This window comes from Aquarana catesbeiana, linkage group LG10, assembly GCF_042186555.1.
Source record: "Aquarana catesbeiana isolate 2022-GZ linkage group LG10, ASM4218655v1, whole genome shotgun sequence".
Classification (NCBI taxonomy): Eukaryota; Metazoa; Chordata; class Amphibia; order Anura; family Ranidae; genus Aquarana; species Aquarana catesbeiana.
Genome location: NC_133333.1, coordinates 46,048,381 through 46,068,315, shown reverse-complemented (window position 1 = coordinate 46,068,315; position 19,935 = coordinate 46,048,381). Strand labels below are relative to the sequence as shown.

Genomic DNA, 19,935 nt, shown 5'->3' with positions numbered 1-19,935 from the left:
AGTTAACACTTCCTACCTTTTCAACTCATAGTGTCCCTGCCATTTTGGTGTAAACTTGCTCCCAACAGTTTTAACCTATTAATCAAAGTTCTTGTATTGGTGCAAACTATCTGACCCCGGAGGATTGGTTGTACAATCAGCTTTGAGTCGCTTGCATAACCCACAAATGCTCCCCGAGTATGGGCATAAATTGTGTAATATTTTTCACTATGCTCCGATAGGGCATTATCTCTTGTTTCTGTGGTACTTTTACCACAATCAGTAATCCATGAGGGTGTCACCCAAAAACCAAAGTGAGAACTCCATGTACACCTGGGGAACCTCCTGTACGGCAAATGAAAAATGAGGCAGTAAACCATCCCAGTTATCACCATCTTTCAATCACAGTATTGGGCATCCTCTTTGTGGTTGAACCTTTCAACAAACCCATCAGTTTGGAGATGATATACCAAGGTCTGCAACTGCCTAATTTTATATAATTTGCACAGTTCTTTCATACCCTTGGACATAATTGGGGTCCCTTGATAAGTCAGAATTTGAGGTGGGAGCCCTGTTCTCATGAACATTTGAAACAACCCTGGTGAAAATACTTGGAGGCAGTTCCTTTAAAAAATACTTCATCCAAGGTTCTAAGTGGCATAGTCAAGAACTACTAAAATATATTGCTATCCCCAGAGGCTATGGGATCATATGGTTCTCTTATAGTCTGAATCAGTATCAGCAGACTCCGTATATGTGGTGTCAGGTTTGCTATTTGACAGGTTGAAACAGACTCACAGAAGGCCTTGATCCTCTTCTACCACCTCAGGCCAGTAAACATGTTGCAAAACCCATTCCTTAGTTTTAGCAACCCCAAGATGACCCCAAGCACATGAGCATGAGATTGTGGTTGCATTACCTGCCAGGACGTTAGACACTTGTCACACAGTAAGTGGCCACAAGGCTCTATCCGCATATTCTTTTCATTGTCCGCACAGATTTTGCACTGTTCGAAGGTGGAATCCATGTCTGAATACAATTCCCACTGTTCCTGCATGGACAGCACAGAAAGCTTTTACATTTCAGTTGGCTTGCTGAATTTAATGTGTAGGAAAGAACTCAGTATAAGGTTAAAGGCTTAAAGCAGTGTTATACGTATATAATGCAACTAAAAAAAAGTTTTTCATTTTTTTAGCCAGGTGAATATGTAATATATATATATATATATATATATATATATATATATATATATATATCAAATCCCTATTTCCGCCAGGGATTTGGATTTCCTAACTATTTCACACTTAAAGCGGATGTAAACCCTCACATATACCCAGTGAAGTGAACAGCTTCAGATGATACACAGGGATGAAACAAATCTCCCTACCTAAGCTTTACATGTATGTCTGCTGTCTTCAGCTTTATTTATCCTTTAGAAAGTGCAAATCGGTTTACAGATTTTCTCTTCCTGTTCAACACTACTGTGAAGTCTGGGCACACAGCCAAGACAGCTGGATGAGCTCAGACATGTTCGCAAGTCCATGTGCCCGCGTCCGCCAGGAAGCTGACATAGCACAACGCTAATCGCAGGCAGTCGCAGATTGGGAAATGCCTCACTGCTTCGTATTAGCGCTGCGAAATGTCAGCTTCTTGGCGGACGCGGGCACGTGGACTTGCGAACGCGCCTGAGCTCATCCTTAATTGGAGGAAAGGCACACGCTCCCAAAACACATTGCCTTCTCACAGCAGAGCTCTGCACATTCCTTCCTTTCTTTGCCAAACTGTCTGCTAATCTATTTAAAGCAACCTCACACAACACACATTTCAGGCTGGTTTTATCTCCTGTGTTGGAGAACTTGTTAGAAGTTATCAGGCTGATTACAGAGCAAGAGAAAGCCACGGGACTCTGTGCTTTAGGGAGAGATAAGAAAACACTACAGATATATGTGCCCAGCTCAAATTTCATGAATCAGGGTTTACATCCACTTTAAAGTCTTACTAAACCCAGGAACCTGCATTCACTATATCTGGTCTCCCACAGTACACAGAACATGGGAATGCAATTATTTTAGTAAATATACACATGCACCCTCCCCAAAAAAACTCTCAAGCAATACACACCAAATTGAGCATGTGCAGAGTGCCTCCAAGGCGTAGTAATATCAGGAGATAGATTGAGGACTGTGTAAAAAAGGGAGGATCAGAGAAGACAGGATCAAACAGCCGTTTTGCACAATGCGAAGGATTAACCCCTTAGGTTCCACAGGGAGTATAACAAGCATGCTTTACTGCATATACAGACTGATTTTACTGTTGTGGGTTTAGTAACAATTTTTAAGCTAAATGTAACTGCTTTGCCTAAAAAGACTATGTAATATAATCTTCAGCTACTGAACACTTCAAAAACAAACAGCTGAATGACCCAAAGGAGTTACTAGTCCTCCATCCTCCTCCCTGTCCCGCATGATGTTTAAATTTTGTTAACAACTTTTCCTGTGCCCTCTCTTAGGAAGCCTATGGTACTCTTTGACATCAGAATCATGAGTGTACCTCGTATTATACGCTTATTTATATGTTCTATGAATAGCAAAAGAAAAAATAATAAATTTGAGCATATACTGTCTATATATGCAGTAAAGCATGCTGGTTATACGCACTGTGGAACCTAAGGGGTTAATCCTCTGCTTTGTGTATAAAGGCTGCGTGATCCTATCTTCTCTGATCCCCCTCTTCTTCCACTGACAATTTTCTGATAGAACAGAGCATTAGGGGACAAACTCTAGCAATACACACCAAACTGAGCATGTGCAGAGTGCATGTGATCAGCACAGGGCCAATCAGCACTGTCCAGACAGAGGGTCAGGGAAAAATGAAAAGTACTCCTACAAGCTTTAACCAGACACTGATACAAGTCACAAGACTGCTATATACTGCTGATGAGAAAAAGATATATAGCAGTTTATATTTACGCAAATAATTGCATTTCCATGATGGGTGGGAGACCAGATATAGTGAATGCAGGGTCCTGGATTTAGTAACACTTTAAATGCAACAAATTGCTTGTTTCTTTTTGTATGTCATCCCTTTAAACCCAAACACCTTTGAATTACACAGGTTTTGAGGCTAATTAAATGCAGATAAACTCACTTGGTGCCTTAATTACCACATTAATCAGCCACAGAACCTGTGTAATTAATATGTGTTTTGGGTTTAAAGGGATGCAGTGGCAACCATAGGGACAAGGGAGGCTTGGGGGAAATTAAATGTAAGCCCCAAGATAACGTTCAAACAGCAACCACTATCAAAGAGTAAAATCAATCAGTGATCAGCTAATGCTACTTGAGAGGATGGCTGAGATATCATTACCTTTGCAGTATTTTCTATGTTTTGCTTTAAAGCAGTGATCCTCAAACTACGGCCCTCCAGCTGTTGCAGAACTACACGTCCCATGAGGCATTGTAAAACTCTGACATTCACAGACATGACTAGGCATGATGGGAATTGTAGTTCCTGAACAACTGGAGGGCCGAAGTTTGAAGACCCCTGCTTTAAAGTAGTGGGAAACCAGGTACAACAGATGAACACCAGGCTGAAAATAATAGCCATCTATTGAGTAGGTTGTGTCCACTGAACCAGGCCGAATGCAAACGTTATACATTTGATTGAGTCTTACCTTTAAAAAGTGTTTCTAAGCTCAGGTTCACACTGATAGCGGGATTGAAATCGTGTAAGTTCAGCTGAACTCGCACGATTTCATACCCACATGTCAGTCCCGACTTCGGGTGGCAATTTCAGAGACATCTGTGCGGGTTGCTGCACAGATGTCTATACAAATCGCACTCCGAAGTCAACAAAAGTAGTACAGAAACTACTTTTGGTAATCGGTGCGTTGCCGCAAAGTCGGCATCACACTGATTCGGACAGTGCTATTGCCCGCAATAGCCGCCGATTTGGCATGCGTTTTGACATGCCAAATCGCTGCAGTGTGAACCTAGGCTTAACTTAAAGTGGAGTTCTGCTTAAAAAAAAAAAAAAAAAAAAAAATTAAAAGTCAGCAGCTACAAATACTACAAAAAGTGTAGATGCTGACTATAAATCGGACATTTACCTGTCCCAGGGTCCAGCGATGCGAGGGAACAAAGCCTCGCTCGTCTCCCCCTCCTCTCCGCGGTGCTGGCATTTTAACTGTGGGCGCCCAGCTGTGGCTTCACAGCCGGGCACCCACTGTGCAAGCGCGAGTGGCGTCGCATGCCGTGACTGGCCAAGCAATCGTCTGGGACCTGTGACTTGTCCCAGATGATTACCGAGAGGGAGGGGGAGAGGTGCCGCGGTGCGCCCGGAGGAAGTGGGAGCTGGGACCCTCTAAAAAGAGGGTATCCGCTCCCCCCCAACAAAAATGACATGCCAAGTGTGGCATGTCAGGGGGTCACCTCCCTTAAAGCGGAAGTTCCATTTTTGGGTGGAACTCCGCTTTAAGATCAAAGATTTAATTTATTGCAGCTTACAATTCCATAGTTGTGGTGACTGCATTCGATTTTTTTTTTTTTTTTTTTTTTTTTTACTTTACCCTTTGTATCATTTGTTGATCCTATCAGATAATCCTATCATCTGCCCTAGGGTGACAATGCTCCTTCACCGTACTGTATAGAAGAAGTAGCTTTGTTCTCTTAGGTCAGGACTACAAGGAACTACAGGTGGTTGTTTGTTTTCCTTTGCTCTTACCAAACAGATCCAACAAAATGCATTCAATTGTATACCGGTATTAAACAGACCAAAGGAGCACAGACAGAAGTTCATTGTAAAGCACACAGCGGGCTGAACAAAAAGAAAAACATACAGATTCCATCATCTATCTACAAAAACAAGGTAAATGGAGCAATCTACCTCCCCAACGTCGGGAACCACGTCTGTCAGATTACACTGATTGATGAAAATTTTTCCCAACATGTTCCATCAATAGAAGGTTAAACAATTGTCATTTGTTGAGAGGGAAACAACCATGCGGATCAAAAGTCACACGTTCCCTGTTGGAATGCCCAAATTAGCACCTGGCCAGTTTTAGGTTTTATATACCTTTTAAGCTGGGTTTACACCTACTGTATGCGAATTGGATGCAGGTTTCTCCCCATCCAATTTGCATAGCACGAGACTGTGGCCGGATCTCTTTGGAGCTGGTTCACACATCTCCGCAACGAGTCCTGTACGTCTTTAGGTCCGTTTTAGGTCCGAATTCAGCCCAAAATTTGGGCTGAAATTGGACCTGAAACGGTGAATGGAAACACACCGGACTCCTGCTGTGAGCCACTGCGTGTTCTAGTGTGAACCCAGCCTTAAAGCGCTTACTTAAAGCAAAACTCCAGTTTCAGACCGCATTCACACTTCAGCGGCAACCCACTTTGCGGGAAGCATGGCGCTCAAAAGTAGTGCCTGAACTTTTTTGGGGCGGTATGCTTGCCGAGATTGCAGCGCCACACAGCGATTTGAGGCGTCATTCAAATTTATTTATTTCAGGTACTTATATAGCGCCATCGATTTACGCAGCGCTTTACATATACATTGTACATTCACATCAGTCCCTACCCTCAAGGAGCTTACAATCTAAGGTCCCTAACTCACATTCATACATACTAGGGACAATTTAGACCGGATCCAATTAACCTACCAGCATGTCTTTGGAGTCAAATGAATGGCATCTCAATTGCGAGTCCCACGATTTATCATTCACACATCGGAGCTTTTAAATCGCGATCAGATTTGCAGCAAATCTGCCCACGATTCAAAACGCTGAGGCTGGGTTCACACTGGATGCCGATGTGGCTCCCAGCAGGGGGTCCTGTGCGTCCTCGTTCATAGGTTCAGGTCCGATTTCAGCCCTTTCAGACTTTTGGGTTAACTTCAGACCTGAAACGGACCAAAAGACGCACAGGGCTCCTGTGCAAATTCGTGCCGGAGCCGCATCGGAGATATGTGAACCAGCTCCGTAGAGAGACGGTCACATTTGCAATAGTTTAAACCCGGCCTGAAGTGTGAATGCAGCCTTATAGAGAAACAAAATCTCCCCAGGTAAACTAAACGCTTTACAAAAATATAATTAAAAACCCGTACCTGCCTCTGTTTTGTGTGCGCTGAGATAAGTTCCTATGATGCTCTTACTGAAAATAGGGGTGCCTAATACACCAGTAGAACGTCAATCGAACGTTCATATGGAAATTCCAATTTTTTCTTTTTATCAGAGCACTTGATCTTGCCATCTTTGTTTCAACTAATTTTGTTCGAAGTCCCTAAAATTTCACCCAGATCTGCAACTTGAATGGAATCCCATCCATATTAAACAGATTTCTTTTGTGCCTAGAACATGCATAACTACATAATTACAACATGTGTGATTTTTTTTTTTTTTTCCCCAATGAAAATAACATTCACAGTTAGAATTTTGAGAAAATTTTTCCATCCTAATCCTTTCAATTTTCTCTTCACTAGGGTCAAAAACAATTGTCAACTCATTTGCCTTCACTAACCGTTAGAAAATTGAACAAACATTCCAGAAACAAAGATTTTTTTATTTGAATTGAAATTCTAGTATGTGGCCAATTTTAGTGTTGTAATACGGAATATTGTACCCCTTACATATCTCTTGTGCAGCACCCTTGGCACACCTGTGAAAACGCCTCTGCAGTGGAAAGTCATCAAAAAACCCCATTCCTTTTAATCTTCTCTAAAAATAAAAACATTTGCGAACAGCTCCCACCACTTAGAATTGAAGCCTAGCTGGAAGTTTGTTTTAGTTTAGTAACTCTTCGGTCTCAACATGTTATACTTCCTACATCATACCCTTTACCAGGAAAATATTTTCAGTGTACACTTGACATACCTGAGTCACTTGAATCGTCATGTTTGGATTTGGTTTGGGGACAGATGATACATTATGTTTGCAGTTCAACCCGTTTGGATAGAGATATCTGCTTGATACATCACATACATGTTAAATACATAAATACTTGTTAAATACAAAAATAAATAAACAAATACATATTAAAAGTATACTCAGGGTACATTAATCAAGTATCACATACCGTATATAAACATGTCTGTGTTGCACATGGCAACCAATCAGATTCTTTTAGTTTTTAACATCGTGTAAAAGTGGACATAGCTTGTCACTTCATTGGTGACTTTTGAGATTGGCCAAGCTCATAGTCCGCCATCGGAAATTACACAGTCAGCCGCCCAAAATCACACTTTAACTGGTTTATTTAATCACTGTCACTGACTGATCCTTGGTGCCTGCCTAGTCCCCTTTTTCACAGCTCCTGACCCATTTTCTTACTCTAACAAACATTTGTCCGTTCCTTAATTTGGACCAGTCCTGATCAACCCTCGCTCTCACAACGCCCTTACACAGGCTGAACAGCCTTCATAGACCTCTGATCAGCCCTCATCCTGATAAACTTTTGACCAACCACCACCCTCACAGTCTCCTGACTAGCTCTCACAGACCTCTCATCAGCCCTCATCCTGATAGACCCTTGACTGGCCATCACCCTCACAGCGTCCTGACTAGCTCTCACCCTTATAGCCCCCCTTAGCAGCTCTCAACCCCAGCCTCCAGAATAGTTTTCACCATCACAGACCCTGACTATTCCTCTTCCTTATAGCCCCCTGGCCAGCCCTTACCCTCACCTCAGAGATCCTTGACTAGCTCTCACCTTCACAAACCCTTGACTATATCTCATCCTCAAAGCCCACTGACCAGCCATCAAGCTCAGTCTACTGATAAGCCATCACCTTCACAGTATTATGACCAACCAACCATTACCCCCACAGACCCCAGACCAGCCATCACGGTCAGTCTCCTGACAAGCCATCACCCTTACAACCTTCTGTCCAGTCATTACATTTACAGCCTTCTGACCAGCCATCACCCTCACAGTATTCTGACCAGCCATCACCCCTACAACCTTCAGCCTCACAGATCCCCGATCCCCGATCAGCCATCATGCTCATTCTCCTGACCAATCATCATCCTCAAGGCCTTCTGACCAGCAGTCATCCTCACAGTACCTGACAAGTCATCACCATTATAGCTTCCCTCACAGCCTCTGACCAGCTCTCACACTCACCAGACTAGCCCTCATCATCAAATCCTCATGTGAACAACCAATTTCCAACCATCACCATCATAACCTCGGATCAGTCCTCACCCTCACATCCCCTGAACATCTCTCGCTCTTACAGCCTTTAATCAGCCCTTTCCCTCACATCCTTTGACCAACACTGACTCTTACAGCCCCCCGAACCACCTTCTGAGTTCTTTGCGTCCCCCACAGACCCCCATAAAACCCCAAGATGCATTTCTGACTCACAGGCCCTCTTTCTCTCCTTCATTCAGGGCTTCATATAAAGACTTGTGAGGGATGGTCTGCAGGATACCACCAGTAGATGTCACATAGCCAATGGCCCACTGTCCGAGATGTGTGCAGCTTAACCGGAAGATATAACTATGAGAAAACAGAGGCAAAGTATTAATTAAAGTCTGTATATGTTCATCTTGAAAGTTCTGTTATTAGACAGCTACCTGTGCTGACATTGCCACCTGCGTCTAAAAATTAGAATTGCCTGGCCCACATTCTGATCCTCTAGATCAGGGGTGTCAAACTCAATTTTATCTTGGGCTGCATCAGCATTAAGATTGTTCTCACAAGGGCTGGTTGTATCTGTAAGATTAGATGTCCAGCGTATCCCCTCCCCTTACATTAGATGTCAAGAGCCACCCCACCATCAGAAGTTAAGTCCCCTACTCTCCCTAACATCACAGTGCACCCCCTTTCCTTATGCTGCTGCTGGGAAGAAGCTGGATGCATTGCTTGAAAGCAGAAAGTAGGGATCTAGAAGAGGACCAGAGGAGAGCTGCAGGAGAGGTGTAAGGGCCACATGAAATGGCCTGGAGGGCCGGATTCGGCCCGCGGGCCTTGTGTTTGACACCTGTGCTCTAGATTAAATATTTTGTAAGTCACTGACTGGGAACAAGTATGCAACTGAAGGGTTCAGAGCATTCAGTCTGCATACTCTGCATCCTGGCTTGATTTCTCCTTTATTTTGTTTTGCCAACGCTTTTTAGAATCAATTTGAGGGTTTTTTTATTTTTTTAATATTTGCATGTCTTGTCTAACCATCGAAAGCACCAGGAACCAGGTAAAAACAATATGATTGTAAAATACGTCCTTGTTAAAACACTTAATTAATAACTCTAACCATATCCAAACAAGTTTTATTGCTATCTGTATCCACGCTGAGGTGTTTCACAGTTCCTATTTGTCCTGGTAACCATGGCCACAATAAAAAAGTGATAGGATATCCAAAAGGTTATGATTATCACTGTAAATAAAGGTGAGAGGAAATATTCTAATGGAGACACCTGTTTTGATGATGTCTGTGTCAGAGAACACTTCCCTTCCTTTTGTAGGGGTTTTCTTTCCAAACAGGAACCAAAGAGGGTTTTAACCATCCCCCACTATATCCCAAAAGTTTTGGCTTCAGATTTACTGTAATAGTAAATCCCCTAAAGCTGAACCTACCCATTACCACTATGGATGAGGCTCATAATTACTGTTACTCTGCATGTTCGCGGGTCCCAAAAAAAGATGGTAAAATTATTCTGTTGTGTACACCAAAGCACACATATTTATCCCATCTATTTCTGTAACTGACATTAAATTTAGGCACTCCCTTTTATTTGAAGAAAACAAATACAGGCAGGCCTAAAGTGAAAAACATTCTGCATACAGAAGTAGTAGGGGACATGCAGGTTCTGCGGGACAAAGAAGTAGTTGGTCCACAACATTTAAAAGCAGGGCATGTCTGCCTTTTTTCTTTCAAATAGGTTGTGTTATACAGCCGGAGGTAGCAGGAGGTAGTTGAGTGGCATTCCTCCTCTTCCTTCTCCCAGGACCAGAACAGCAACCTGCACCCACTTCTTCCTCATCTTCTGTCAATCCCGACATAGTCACACCAAATGGCAATAAGGATTTTTTTATTAGCGATCATAGACTTGCTGTAGGAAGATGATCTTGGTCATAAACAAGCATTCCTTTTTTTTTTTTTTCTTTTTTAGATATTGAGGTTGAGAGAAACATGACCATAAAGAGAGTGAACCTAAGTAAGGGAGCAGCAAAAGGCAGTGAGCTTCCAGTAGCTGGAGTTTAATTACAACAAGGGCCCCAGCGATGAGCTTGGGGTGAATAATGAGGTGGCAGACCATCTGTGGGTGCCACCAATTGGTGAGAAGGAAAGTTCTGAAGGAGAGGCAGAACATCAGGGGGGCAGATTTTGTCCAGGTGCAGCCTGCAGAGGACTGGAGGGAGCAGCCATCCTAATCCATGTTATAGTGCTGCTGCCCCACAAATACATGCCACTGCTATCCCTAAAGCCGACCCATGGAGCTATGCATTGTGGACCTTTTTAACCATATCTACTGCCAACAGCATTATTTTGTGCTCCAATTTCTGCCTGCAGCATGGCAGCCATGGTAAACATACAGGCCATTTTGGTCATACATTAAGAAACACATGACTTATACACCTTAGAGCTCAGTGTGAGTGGGAGTAACACCTCAAGGAAACAAATCAGCAGCAAAAGGCCCACACTCCTACTTCTCTTTCCTCACTTTCTACATCTTCTCCCCTCCAAAAAAATATGCTTCTGCATCCCCTGCAACATCTGTAATCTCTAGTGAAAGAGAGGAAACTTTCACAGGGTTTTTAAAGGCTTTAAATATACCACATCAAGTGGAGAAAAGGGTCATGGGGCCACGTTGCGGGGGGGGGGGGGTTAAGCAAATAACCTCAACACATTTCTCTGACACCCAAGCCGTCATCTTCATCAGCATCTATTCCGGGGCAGGTGTCTCTTTTCCAGTTGCTGAAACTGAAGAAAAAATGTTCTCCAATCACCCCCCATACCCAACATCCTAATACCAGAATGGACAAAACTGCTTGCTTTGCAGCTGCACTGTTCTGGTTTGTGGAATCAGCACCCTCCATGAATTTATGGCCTGTGCTACACTATAGTGGGAGGTAAACAGCCCCCATTTTTTTGCTCAGAAGGCCATCACTAGCATGTAGAATATAATGTGTCTGTGTCATTGGACCATTGGGTGAATATGTTAGAGGCAAAGTACACATGTGGTCCAATAAGCATGGGCTGGAATGCTAGATATCCTTCATGGCACACTGGGTAAATCTTGTGGCGGTTGGTAAGGATGCAGGGAAGGACACATCCCTGGTGGTACCATTACTTGTTTTCTTATGAAGGTGACAAAACCCAGGCTGAGAGGTGGCTGACCCCACATCACCTTCAGTTCTACTCTACTTATGCCTTTCAATCCCCATGCTTATTTGGTATGACAAAACCTCATGTGGTTTGCTCTCCACAGCTCAGTATTATTTGTGTATTTGTTTAATAAATATAAAACCCCAGAGTACTATGTATGATGGTTTATATGATTATGTATGCTGGCAATTGGCTTATTTGAAATTTAAAACTTAATGGAAGTTGTTTGCGATTAATACAGTTCATATTCTTTCTGAATAATAATAAAAATAAACTGTATTATTTGAGAGGCAATATTCACAAATATTGTTCGTTCACTGGACACTATAATTTCTATTTCAAGATAAAACCTGCCTTATCTCTCCCTCTTATATTGTGGCTTAACCACGCTGCTTAAATACTGCCCAGCCACTGAACAGTATTGGTGGCTACTGCCTTTCAAATAATACACTTTGATTTTTATTGCAAAATAAAACCTGCTTTATCTCTATTGCTTATTCAAGTGCTTGTTGTCAGGGCTGGGCCCAGCCCTTCCTTCTCTAAGCTGGCCGCTCAGCTGTTGGCTAATTGCCAGCTCCTATCTCTCCACAGTGACTCACCTGTTGAAGATCCTGCTCATTGGTCCTGCCTACTTAAGCCGTCCAGTCCAGATGATCTCTGCCTTCACCTTGCTCACATCTCTAGAGACGCTCTCCTGTGTTCCTGTTAAAGACTTGCTTGGCTGACATTCCTTCTGGCTCCCTGACATTTTGGCTTGTCTGACTATCCGTTCTGGTTGCTGAACTCTGGCTATGTTTTTACTACGTTTTACTCTGTTTACCTTTTTTATATTATTATTAAACAAGTGTGATTTAACTGTACTTCTGTCTCAGTCGGATTCATGGTTTCTGACCCCTGTGTACTTTTCTTTCCATACCTGAAACCTATATTTGGAATAAGACAATAAAGTCTGGTACTGCAAAAAAAGATATACTTTTAAACCATTTTTGCAACTGGCCAATTTGTATGAAGCTTTTTTTTTTAAGGAGCAAACTTCACTAAACTTTTAGATTGGTTTGGTCTGCTACTTCCACCAGTCAATTTAGGCCAGGGGTTAGCAACCTGTAGATCGCGATCTACCAACCACCTGTCCGCGATCCACTGGTAGATCTCGGTCTGGGTATGCTGACCTGCCATTCAAGAGCATCAAACAGAGTGAAATGCAGAGGGAATACTTGTAAAGTTGGAGCTGTTGTAGGGAGCAAGAGTGTTATAAGCCGATGCCACCTCTCTAGTGCCGGCTTATGTCCTATGCGGAGTGATACCAACTGCACTCCACCTCTTATCCCGGCTAGCTGTCTCCAGAGTAGTGCCAGCAGCAGGAAAGAAGAGATCTTTAGGTCAGTGTGAAGCAAATACACTGGGCATAAATAGTATAGGGCTGCTTTCACACTGATGTGCTGCAGTTTACCCACACCGTGGGTGTAGTGTACCTTCAGCTTTCCTGCGGGTTTGCTGCACTTAGTTATAGACTTCCATTAAATCCTGAGCTTTTACTACCCCCTAACTTTACGTGTGAATGAGCACAAGTGCTCTGAAAAGCAATCCGAATGTGTGAGTTGATAGATGGTGAGGGGGTGATATGTTGTCTTCTCAACATCTGATTTAAACCCATGGTTGCCGTGCAATGCTCGCATTTGTGACATGGTAGTGATGCAATTAGAGGATTGAATCAGTTGTGAGGAGGCGACACTTTGACTAGTGATCTTTGACTTCTCCTGTGCTGTTCAGGTAGATCTCCACCTCTGTATGTTGCCTACCCCTGATTTAGGCCAATTACTGCTTGCTCAAAAAACTGGTTTTGCAGCCAATACTACCTAAAAAAAAAAAAGCCTCTAAGTTGAAATAATTTAGCTAGTTATACTGCTGTTCTGTTTTATCCATACTAATGTAAAAGTTGCAAAAAATTAATTTTTAAAGAATATGTGATGCCAGAACAAGGTGTCGTGGATGCTGTCTGCAAGAATCATACTGTTCTTTAACATCACATGTAGATTAAATGCATCTCCTATGCAACTTATTTAAAGGATTTGCGTTTTTTTTTTTATATTGCCCTTGAAATTGAAGCAAATGACTCTCTACTCATTCTATGGCATTTGCTTTGTTAAATGTCCCTCATGACAGTGCCAAGCTCTCTTTTTTTCACAGTAGTTTGCAAAACTTAGTACTGAATCCTATTGAATTTTGGCCATTTTCAATGCAAATAAGCAAAGTTCAGAGAGAAGTCAATGAACCTGCAAGTCAAATCAAAGTAGATTTCCCTATCTTTAGTTGCCAATAGGGTTTTATGAATACCTATAATTATCTGAATAAACATACCCAATCAAATCAGTATCAGTTATTAATACTGGATGTTGGCCAAAAACATCCAGCACTGAAATTTTTGCACTGAATAGAGCTGACCATACAGTAATGTTTGAAGTGCATTTAATGATTGTAATTTTTTGCCAAACGCAAACTAATATCACTTTCATAAAATGCAAGGTACATACTGTATGTACACTCAGTACAGGTGTTCTGCCCTTGTTACTTCCAGGCACTAATGTCACTTCCAGAAATAAGCAGGTGAACCTGGGGCAAAGAGTAATCAGGGAAGTATTCAAATTAAAGTTTAAAGTCCATCAACAGTGATAATTTGTATCCTGGTGAGAGTTTTATCACCATCATGTTTAATGCAATTTTGACATGAAGCATAATCCCTGTCTCATAAACCGTTGATTGAAAGTGAGGTTCTTTACTCATGGGTCACATTAGATCAATGACATCACTCATCATAAATCTGAATAAGATTTGCTCCACTCTTTGAAGTGGTTTTTATGCAGCTTGTTGGTTGTGCAATCACAGGCCGCTGAGACAGGTGATTTGCTTTGTGACAGACGTCCAACGTCATGATGATACCAGAAAATCATCACATTTTTCTTTCTTGCAACCGTACCCTCTAAATGCCTAGAATCCTCTTCTCCTTGCTTCTGTAACTCACTCATGGTTCATTCCAGAAGAATAAGCAACAACAAAGAATTATTGTATGAGTACATATAAAGCACAAAGTATTTGGATGTGCTGCTAGCACCTGACCTGACCATGTAGCCAAACACATGTGGACAACACTCCAAGCTTGGGGGTTTCATATGTAGGGAACAGCTAATGCTACCGCATACAAAGACAATTAAGCTGGCCATACATGGATCAAAATTTAGCTGGTTCAGCAGGGACCCGGACGAATTTCGATCCATGTGTGGCCACTGTGGTTGAACAGAAGCCAATCTACCGATATCCAGCGAGTGTCAGTTGTGTGGATGAAAATGCCTTGTTGATGTCAAAGGTCAGAGGAGGTTTTAGATGATAGAAGCCAACAGTAACTCAAATAACCACTCGTTACAACCAAGGTATGCAGAATACCATCTCGAAACAAACAACACATGGAACCTTGAAACAGATGGGCTACAGCAGAAGATGATCACACCAGGTGCCAATCCTGTCAACTAAGAACAGGAAACTGAGGCTACAATTCGCACAGGCTCACCAAAATTGGACAATAGAAGATTGGAAAAACCTTGCGTGGTCTGATGAGTCTCGATTTCAGCTGCGACATTCAGATGGTAGGGTCAGAATTTGGCGTAAACTACATGAAAGCATGGATCTATCCTGCCTTGTGTCAATGGCTCAGGCTGGTGGTGGTGCTGTAATGGTGTGGGGGGTATTTTCTTGGCACACTTTGGGCCCCTTAGTATTGAGCATTGTTAAAGCCCACCATGGGCTACGTGAGTATTGTTGCCTAGAATCCTCACTTCCTTGCTTCTGTAACTCACTCATGGTTCATTCCAGGAGAATAAGCAACAACAAAGAATTATTGTGAGTACATATAAAGCACAAAGTATTTGGGTGTGTTGTGCAATTACATTCCTGACCATCCCACCTGACCTGATCATATAGCCAAACATAAGTGGACAACCCTCCAAGCTTCGGGGGTCCATATGTAGGGTACAGCTAATGCTACCGCATACAAAGACATTTTAGACAATGAAGCTGGCCATACATGGATCAAAATTTTAGCCGATTCAGCAGGGACTGGACGCATTTCAATCCATGTGTGGCCACTGTGGTTGAACAGAATCTGGTCTGTCCAACTGCACTGTCACAAATTTTCGTTTGATCTGTGCCGCAGGCAATAGGCTGCAGCGCTGATCTGTGTACACTGATGGAGGGAGGTCTCAGCGCTGTCAGAATGCAATGACACAGTGGGGAGGATTCCCCCATCTACAATGAATGAAATCGAGTCAGTTTTTTTAATTCAACTTGCTATGCTGACCCTTGTATGGCCAGCATATAGTCTGGCCCCCTTTATTGGAATCACAAGTATTTCTATGTACATTTCACAAGCAACATTGTCCTTCTTTAGGTGGAAGATCTGATCAAAGAAGAAGTTACGTCCAAATATTCAAAAATTCTGCTTGTTCTTTTCCTAAAACTCTTAAAATCATGAATCTGCTTTTTCCAATTTCAGTAGCAACTTCAAGAACTATTCAAAGTTGTGAAAAAGATAAAGTTGAAGTGAAGTCAAAATACAGGAAATGTTCCTAAATTTTGTCCATATGAAAATGTAATCTTAGCAATTAAACATTTAACATCAAAAGTTTCCTACAGTGATTGTAAACTCTTACATATAATCACTGAAGTGACAAGCCTCAGGTGCTATATAGAGATGAAACAAATCCTCCTACAAAAGTTGAACCTGTTTATCTGTAGCCCTCTCTTTTCTACAGTCTTCTAAAACACACAGATCAAAAGCTATTTCTCAGCTTTAGCAGGCAGTGGGCAAGGGATTTGGTATCACACACTGCATAGCATAATGAGGAGAGCTAGGTGTAATTGGAGACCTGAGTGGAGGGAAAAACCCTCCCCCCCCGCCAAACACACACACAGTCTTATTGAGAAATATGCAAAGCAGGGGCTGTCAATCACCATCTGTGCGCTGGAGGGGGGACAGGCCATCACCCGAGATTCTGCGGGCAGGACCTGTCAGAAATGAGTCATGCAGATAGCAGTGGGATGACAGAAATCACACTAGGGGGGGGTTATTTACTAAAGGTAAAATCCACTTTGCACTGCAAGTGCACTTGGAAGTAAAGTCGCTCTAGATGCAAGGAAGATAAAAAAAAGAGCATTTTAGCTTGCACATGATTGGATGATAAAATCAGCAGAGCTTCCACTCATTTCAGATCTACCCCTTAGATTTAGAGGGACTGCACTTCCAAGTGCACTTGCAGTGCAAAGTAGATTTGCCTTTCGTAAATAACCCCCCATGTGCTTTAGGTTAAAGCAAGTACACACTATAGAGGGATAATTTCTGTTTATTTTCAGAGATTTGCAACAATGGGACTAGTTAAACGACTAGAGTTAAGTGTAAAGATCACACTTTAGCATTTGTGGTTTTAAAAGAATTCAGTAAGTAAACTGGAATAGCTTGTCTAAAAAAACACATGCAAGTAAAATTGACCATAAAAAATTTCAGGAGGGGCTTTCCTAACGGCATGACTGCTGAATAAATTCCATAGAAAGAAAGGGATTCCCCTGGGGTAGGACTTTAGCGGCACTTAGATAAAGGTCACAAATTCATAAATGGATTATGGATCTGTGACCTTTTATCTAAGTGCCGCTAAAGTCCTACTCCAAGGGGAATCCTTTTCTTTCTATATCCTTTTATTTGAATGTTGGCACTGTGAAACAATCACTGCTACCCTCTTATTGCTGAATCAATGCCCTACAGTTATAGGGTAAAGGAAACAGAAGTGCACATTATAAAATGTTCATGTGGTTGAGAACTTGAGATCTCTACCTATACCTTTCCAACAAGTCTACATACATAAAAATATCAATCAGAAATACGAAGACTGCAAAATGTAAGACCCATATAAGGCAGCTTCTCAGATTTCCTGAGAAACCAACCAACTATGCACCCTTAGGCTTGAGAAAAACAATTTAGCGTAAAGCCCAACACTGGGCATACAGCCAAATACACAGTTGAAATATGTAAAACTTGCTAAAGGACTGTAATTCTGTCCAGCCAGTCTTGTGAACCAAGAGACCCACAGTTCAATCAGCAGACAATTTGTTTCTTAATTGCAGTAAAAAAAAGTGAAGTTACTGTCACCAAGCTAGAACGGTAGTACTGCAACAGTATTCTTTTGGCTCACAGTGCTTACCCTTCCTTTTCAAACCTGAGCCTGGCTGCAGGACCAAAGAAAGCTAATCTGAAACTAGATTCTGGTACTTATATTAGCATTATTTATAAATGTTTTTAGTTATTTTCATTGTGCAAAAACCAAAACCCAAGTGAACAAAAAAGTGCACGTGAAACACACACACAGAAAGTGCACTTAAGAGTGTGCATTTGGTACACCCCCCGAAGGGGTAGGACCTTACCCTGACCTCCCGGGGGACAAGGGTCCTGACAGGGGCAAGGTTTGAACAGGGTCCACCTAGCCAAAGGACCTGGCAGACCCCTCTCAGCCGAAGCCAAAAAACGTACTAGCTGAGGGGCTTTCCCGAAAAGAGACTCCCCTGTTCATGGGAGAAAGGAACCTAATAGCCACACATCATCGCCCTAGACTTCAGGGTAGGCCCGAAAACCCACACCCTCCATCCAAGTAAAAAAGACATTGTCACTTTGCACTTTTGTCTAACGTGAGAAAAAAAAAAAATACATATAGTGCCCGTGCTAGTGAGTAGGCTATGCCCTGAGGCCTGGTAGCTAAAAAAATTGCCCTGTACTTGTCCTCTTTGGGCTAGGCCTTTTGGCTAAGTGCAGAAAAAAAGCAAGAAAAAGTGATCACATGGTCACGGCACATATGCTATTTTCTGCAGCACTTCTCTCTATGCTCCAGCAGTGAACTGTCCCTCAGCGTCCTCATGTTGAGCGCACGGTAATGGGCTCTGCCTTGGTCTGCAACCGCCGGAGAATAGAGGAAAAGAGGATGTGGGAATTGGTATACCAGCTTGGTAGAGCCTGCAAGAGCGATGATCAGGTAAGCAAAACTGCCGTACCTGGTCCCTTAGACAGAAATGAGTAGTTGATAACCCTTGCGGTGCAGGCGCAGCCCCACTGCAAGGGAGAACTTTTCGTTTTCTCAGAGTTCAGCTTTAATACTGTAATATTTTTAGGTTTAATCTGTTCATTAAGGTTTCAGAACATACAGGTCAAAGACAGCATTTGTATACAATACAACCAAGTATACAATACAACCGAACAAGCATGAAAATGTAAAAGTATATTAGTACAGCACATATCCAATAATTCCAAATAGCACATTAGAATCATGAGATAGATATTCAAGATCATTCAAAAAAACCACAACGTTTTATCTAATAAGTGGTAGCCCAGTATTGCATCAAAAACAAGTGTAAACAAGGGGAGACCCCTTCTCAAAAAATTTCTCCTGAGTAGTGTGGGCATAATGGGGCAGTCGTCACGTTGACCGATGAGGGGGAAGAAGCATGGATAGATATGGAAGGCAAGGGGAAGAAAAGAAGACGAGGAAAGAAAACAAAAAAGGGGGGGGGATGAAGGAAAGAAAAAGAGGGATTCGAACATGGAGATCCAGGAAGTAGCCAAACACTCAAGCCCTGCCTGATTTAAAGAATGTAAAATTAGAGGAATAGCGAAAATGGGACCATACTATCTATGAGCCGGTATGACTCTTCTGTCTTCCTCTCAGGCTATCATGTGTTCCAGGTGGTCAATTCTGTCTATTCCAGAAGCTCAATTAGCCAGCGATGGTGGTTCGGTTTGTCCCCAATGTCTGGCTATTACAGATCGAGCAGCAGAAAGGAAATGTCTAATCAAGCTCTTTTTGATTTGTTTATAGGAACCTGGCAGCATAGACAGCACAGTAATTGGGGGCAAGTTGGGAAATTGATCACCCACAAGCCTGTCATATAGTTGGCCGTGGATCAACCTCTTTTAGGATGATGTACTGCAAGTGCCCCAAATGTGGGTCATAGTGCCAGGGGCCTGCAAACATCGCCAGCAAGTATTTGTAATATTTTTATAATTTGAAAGACAACTGTACATTATTTTTAAAAACAGTCACCTAGCATCAGGGAGCCATAGACTGTCCATGCAGGTCAACAAAAAAACGCCTTTGAGCAATTTTTAAAATGTAACCACTTGCCGCTTGCCATATAGCAAAATGACGGTGGCAAAGTGGTTTCAATATCCTGACCGGATGTCATATGACGTCATCGCGGCGAATGTTGTTGCGGTGTGTCAGTCTGACACACCGCAACACCGATCTAGGTAAAGAATCTCTGACGGAGACTCTTTACCACGTGATCAGCCGTGTTCAATCACGGCTGATCACAGTGTAAACAGGAAAAGTCGTTGATTGGCTTTTCCTCACTCGCGTCTGTCAGACGTAAGTAGAGGAGAGCCGATTGGCTGCTCTTCTGACAGGGGGGGTCTGTGCTGATTGATTATTCAGCGCAGCCCCCCCCCCCCCCCGAGGATGCCCACACTGGACCACCAGGGATGCCACTAGGACCACCAAGGATGCCAATCAGTGCCCACAATGGGCATCACTGATTGGCAGG

General features: G+C 42.6%; 1 protein-coding gene across 1 annotated transcript in view; it reads right to left on the bottom strand.

Moving 5' to 3' along the window:
• CBLC (Cbl proto-oncogene C) overlaps window positions 1–19,935 on the bottom strand; it is a 54,561-nt gene that overhangs the window by 14,356 nt on the left and 20,270 nt on the right. Inside the window, exons 5-7 of the mRNA XM_073602130.1 lie at window positions 8,343–8,477; window positions 6,851–6,938; window positions 899–1,030 (exon numbers count right to left, since the gene is read on the bottom strand). Of these exons, the coding sequence (XP_073458231.1) occupies window positions 899–1,030; window positions 6,851–6,938; window positions 8,343–8,477 (355 nt within the window). The remainder of the gene's footprint in view (window positions 1–898; window positions 1,031–6,850; window positions 6,939–8,342; window positions 8,478–19,935) is intronic.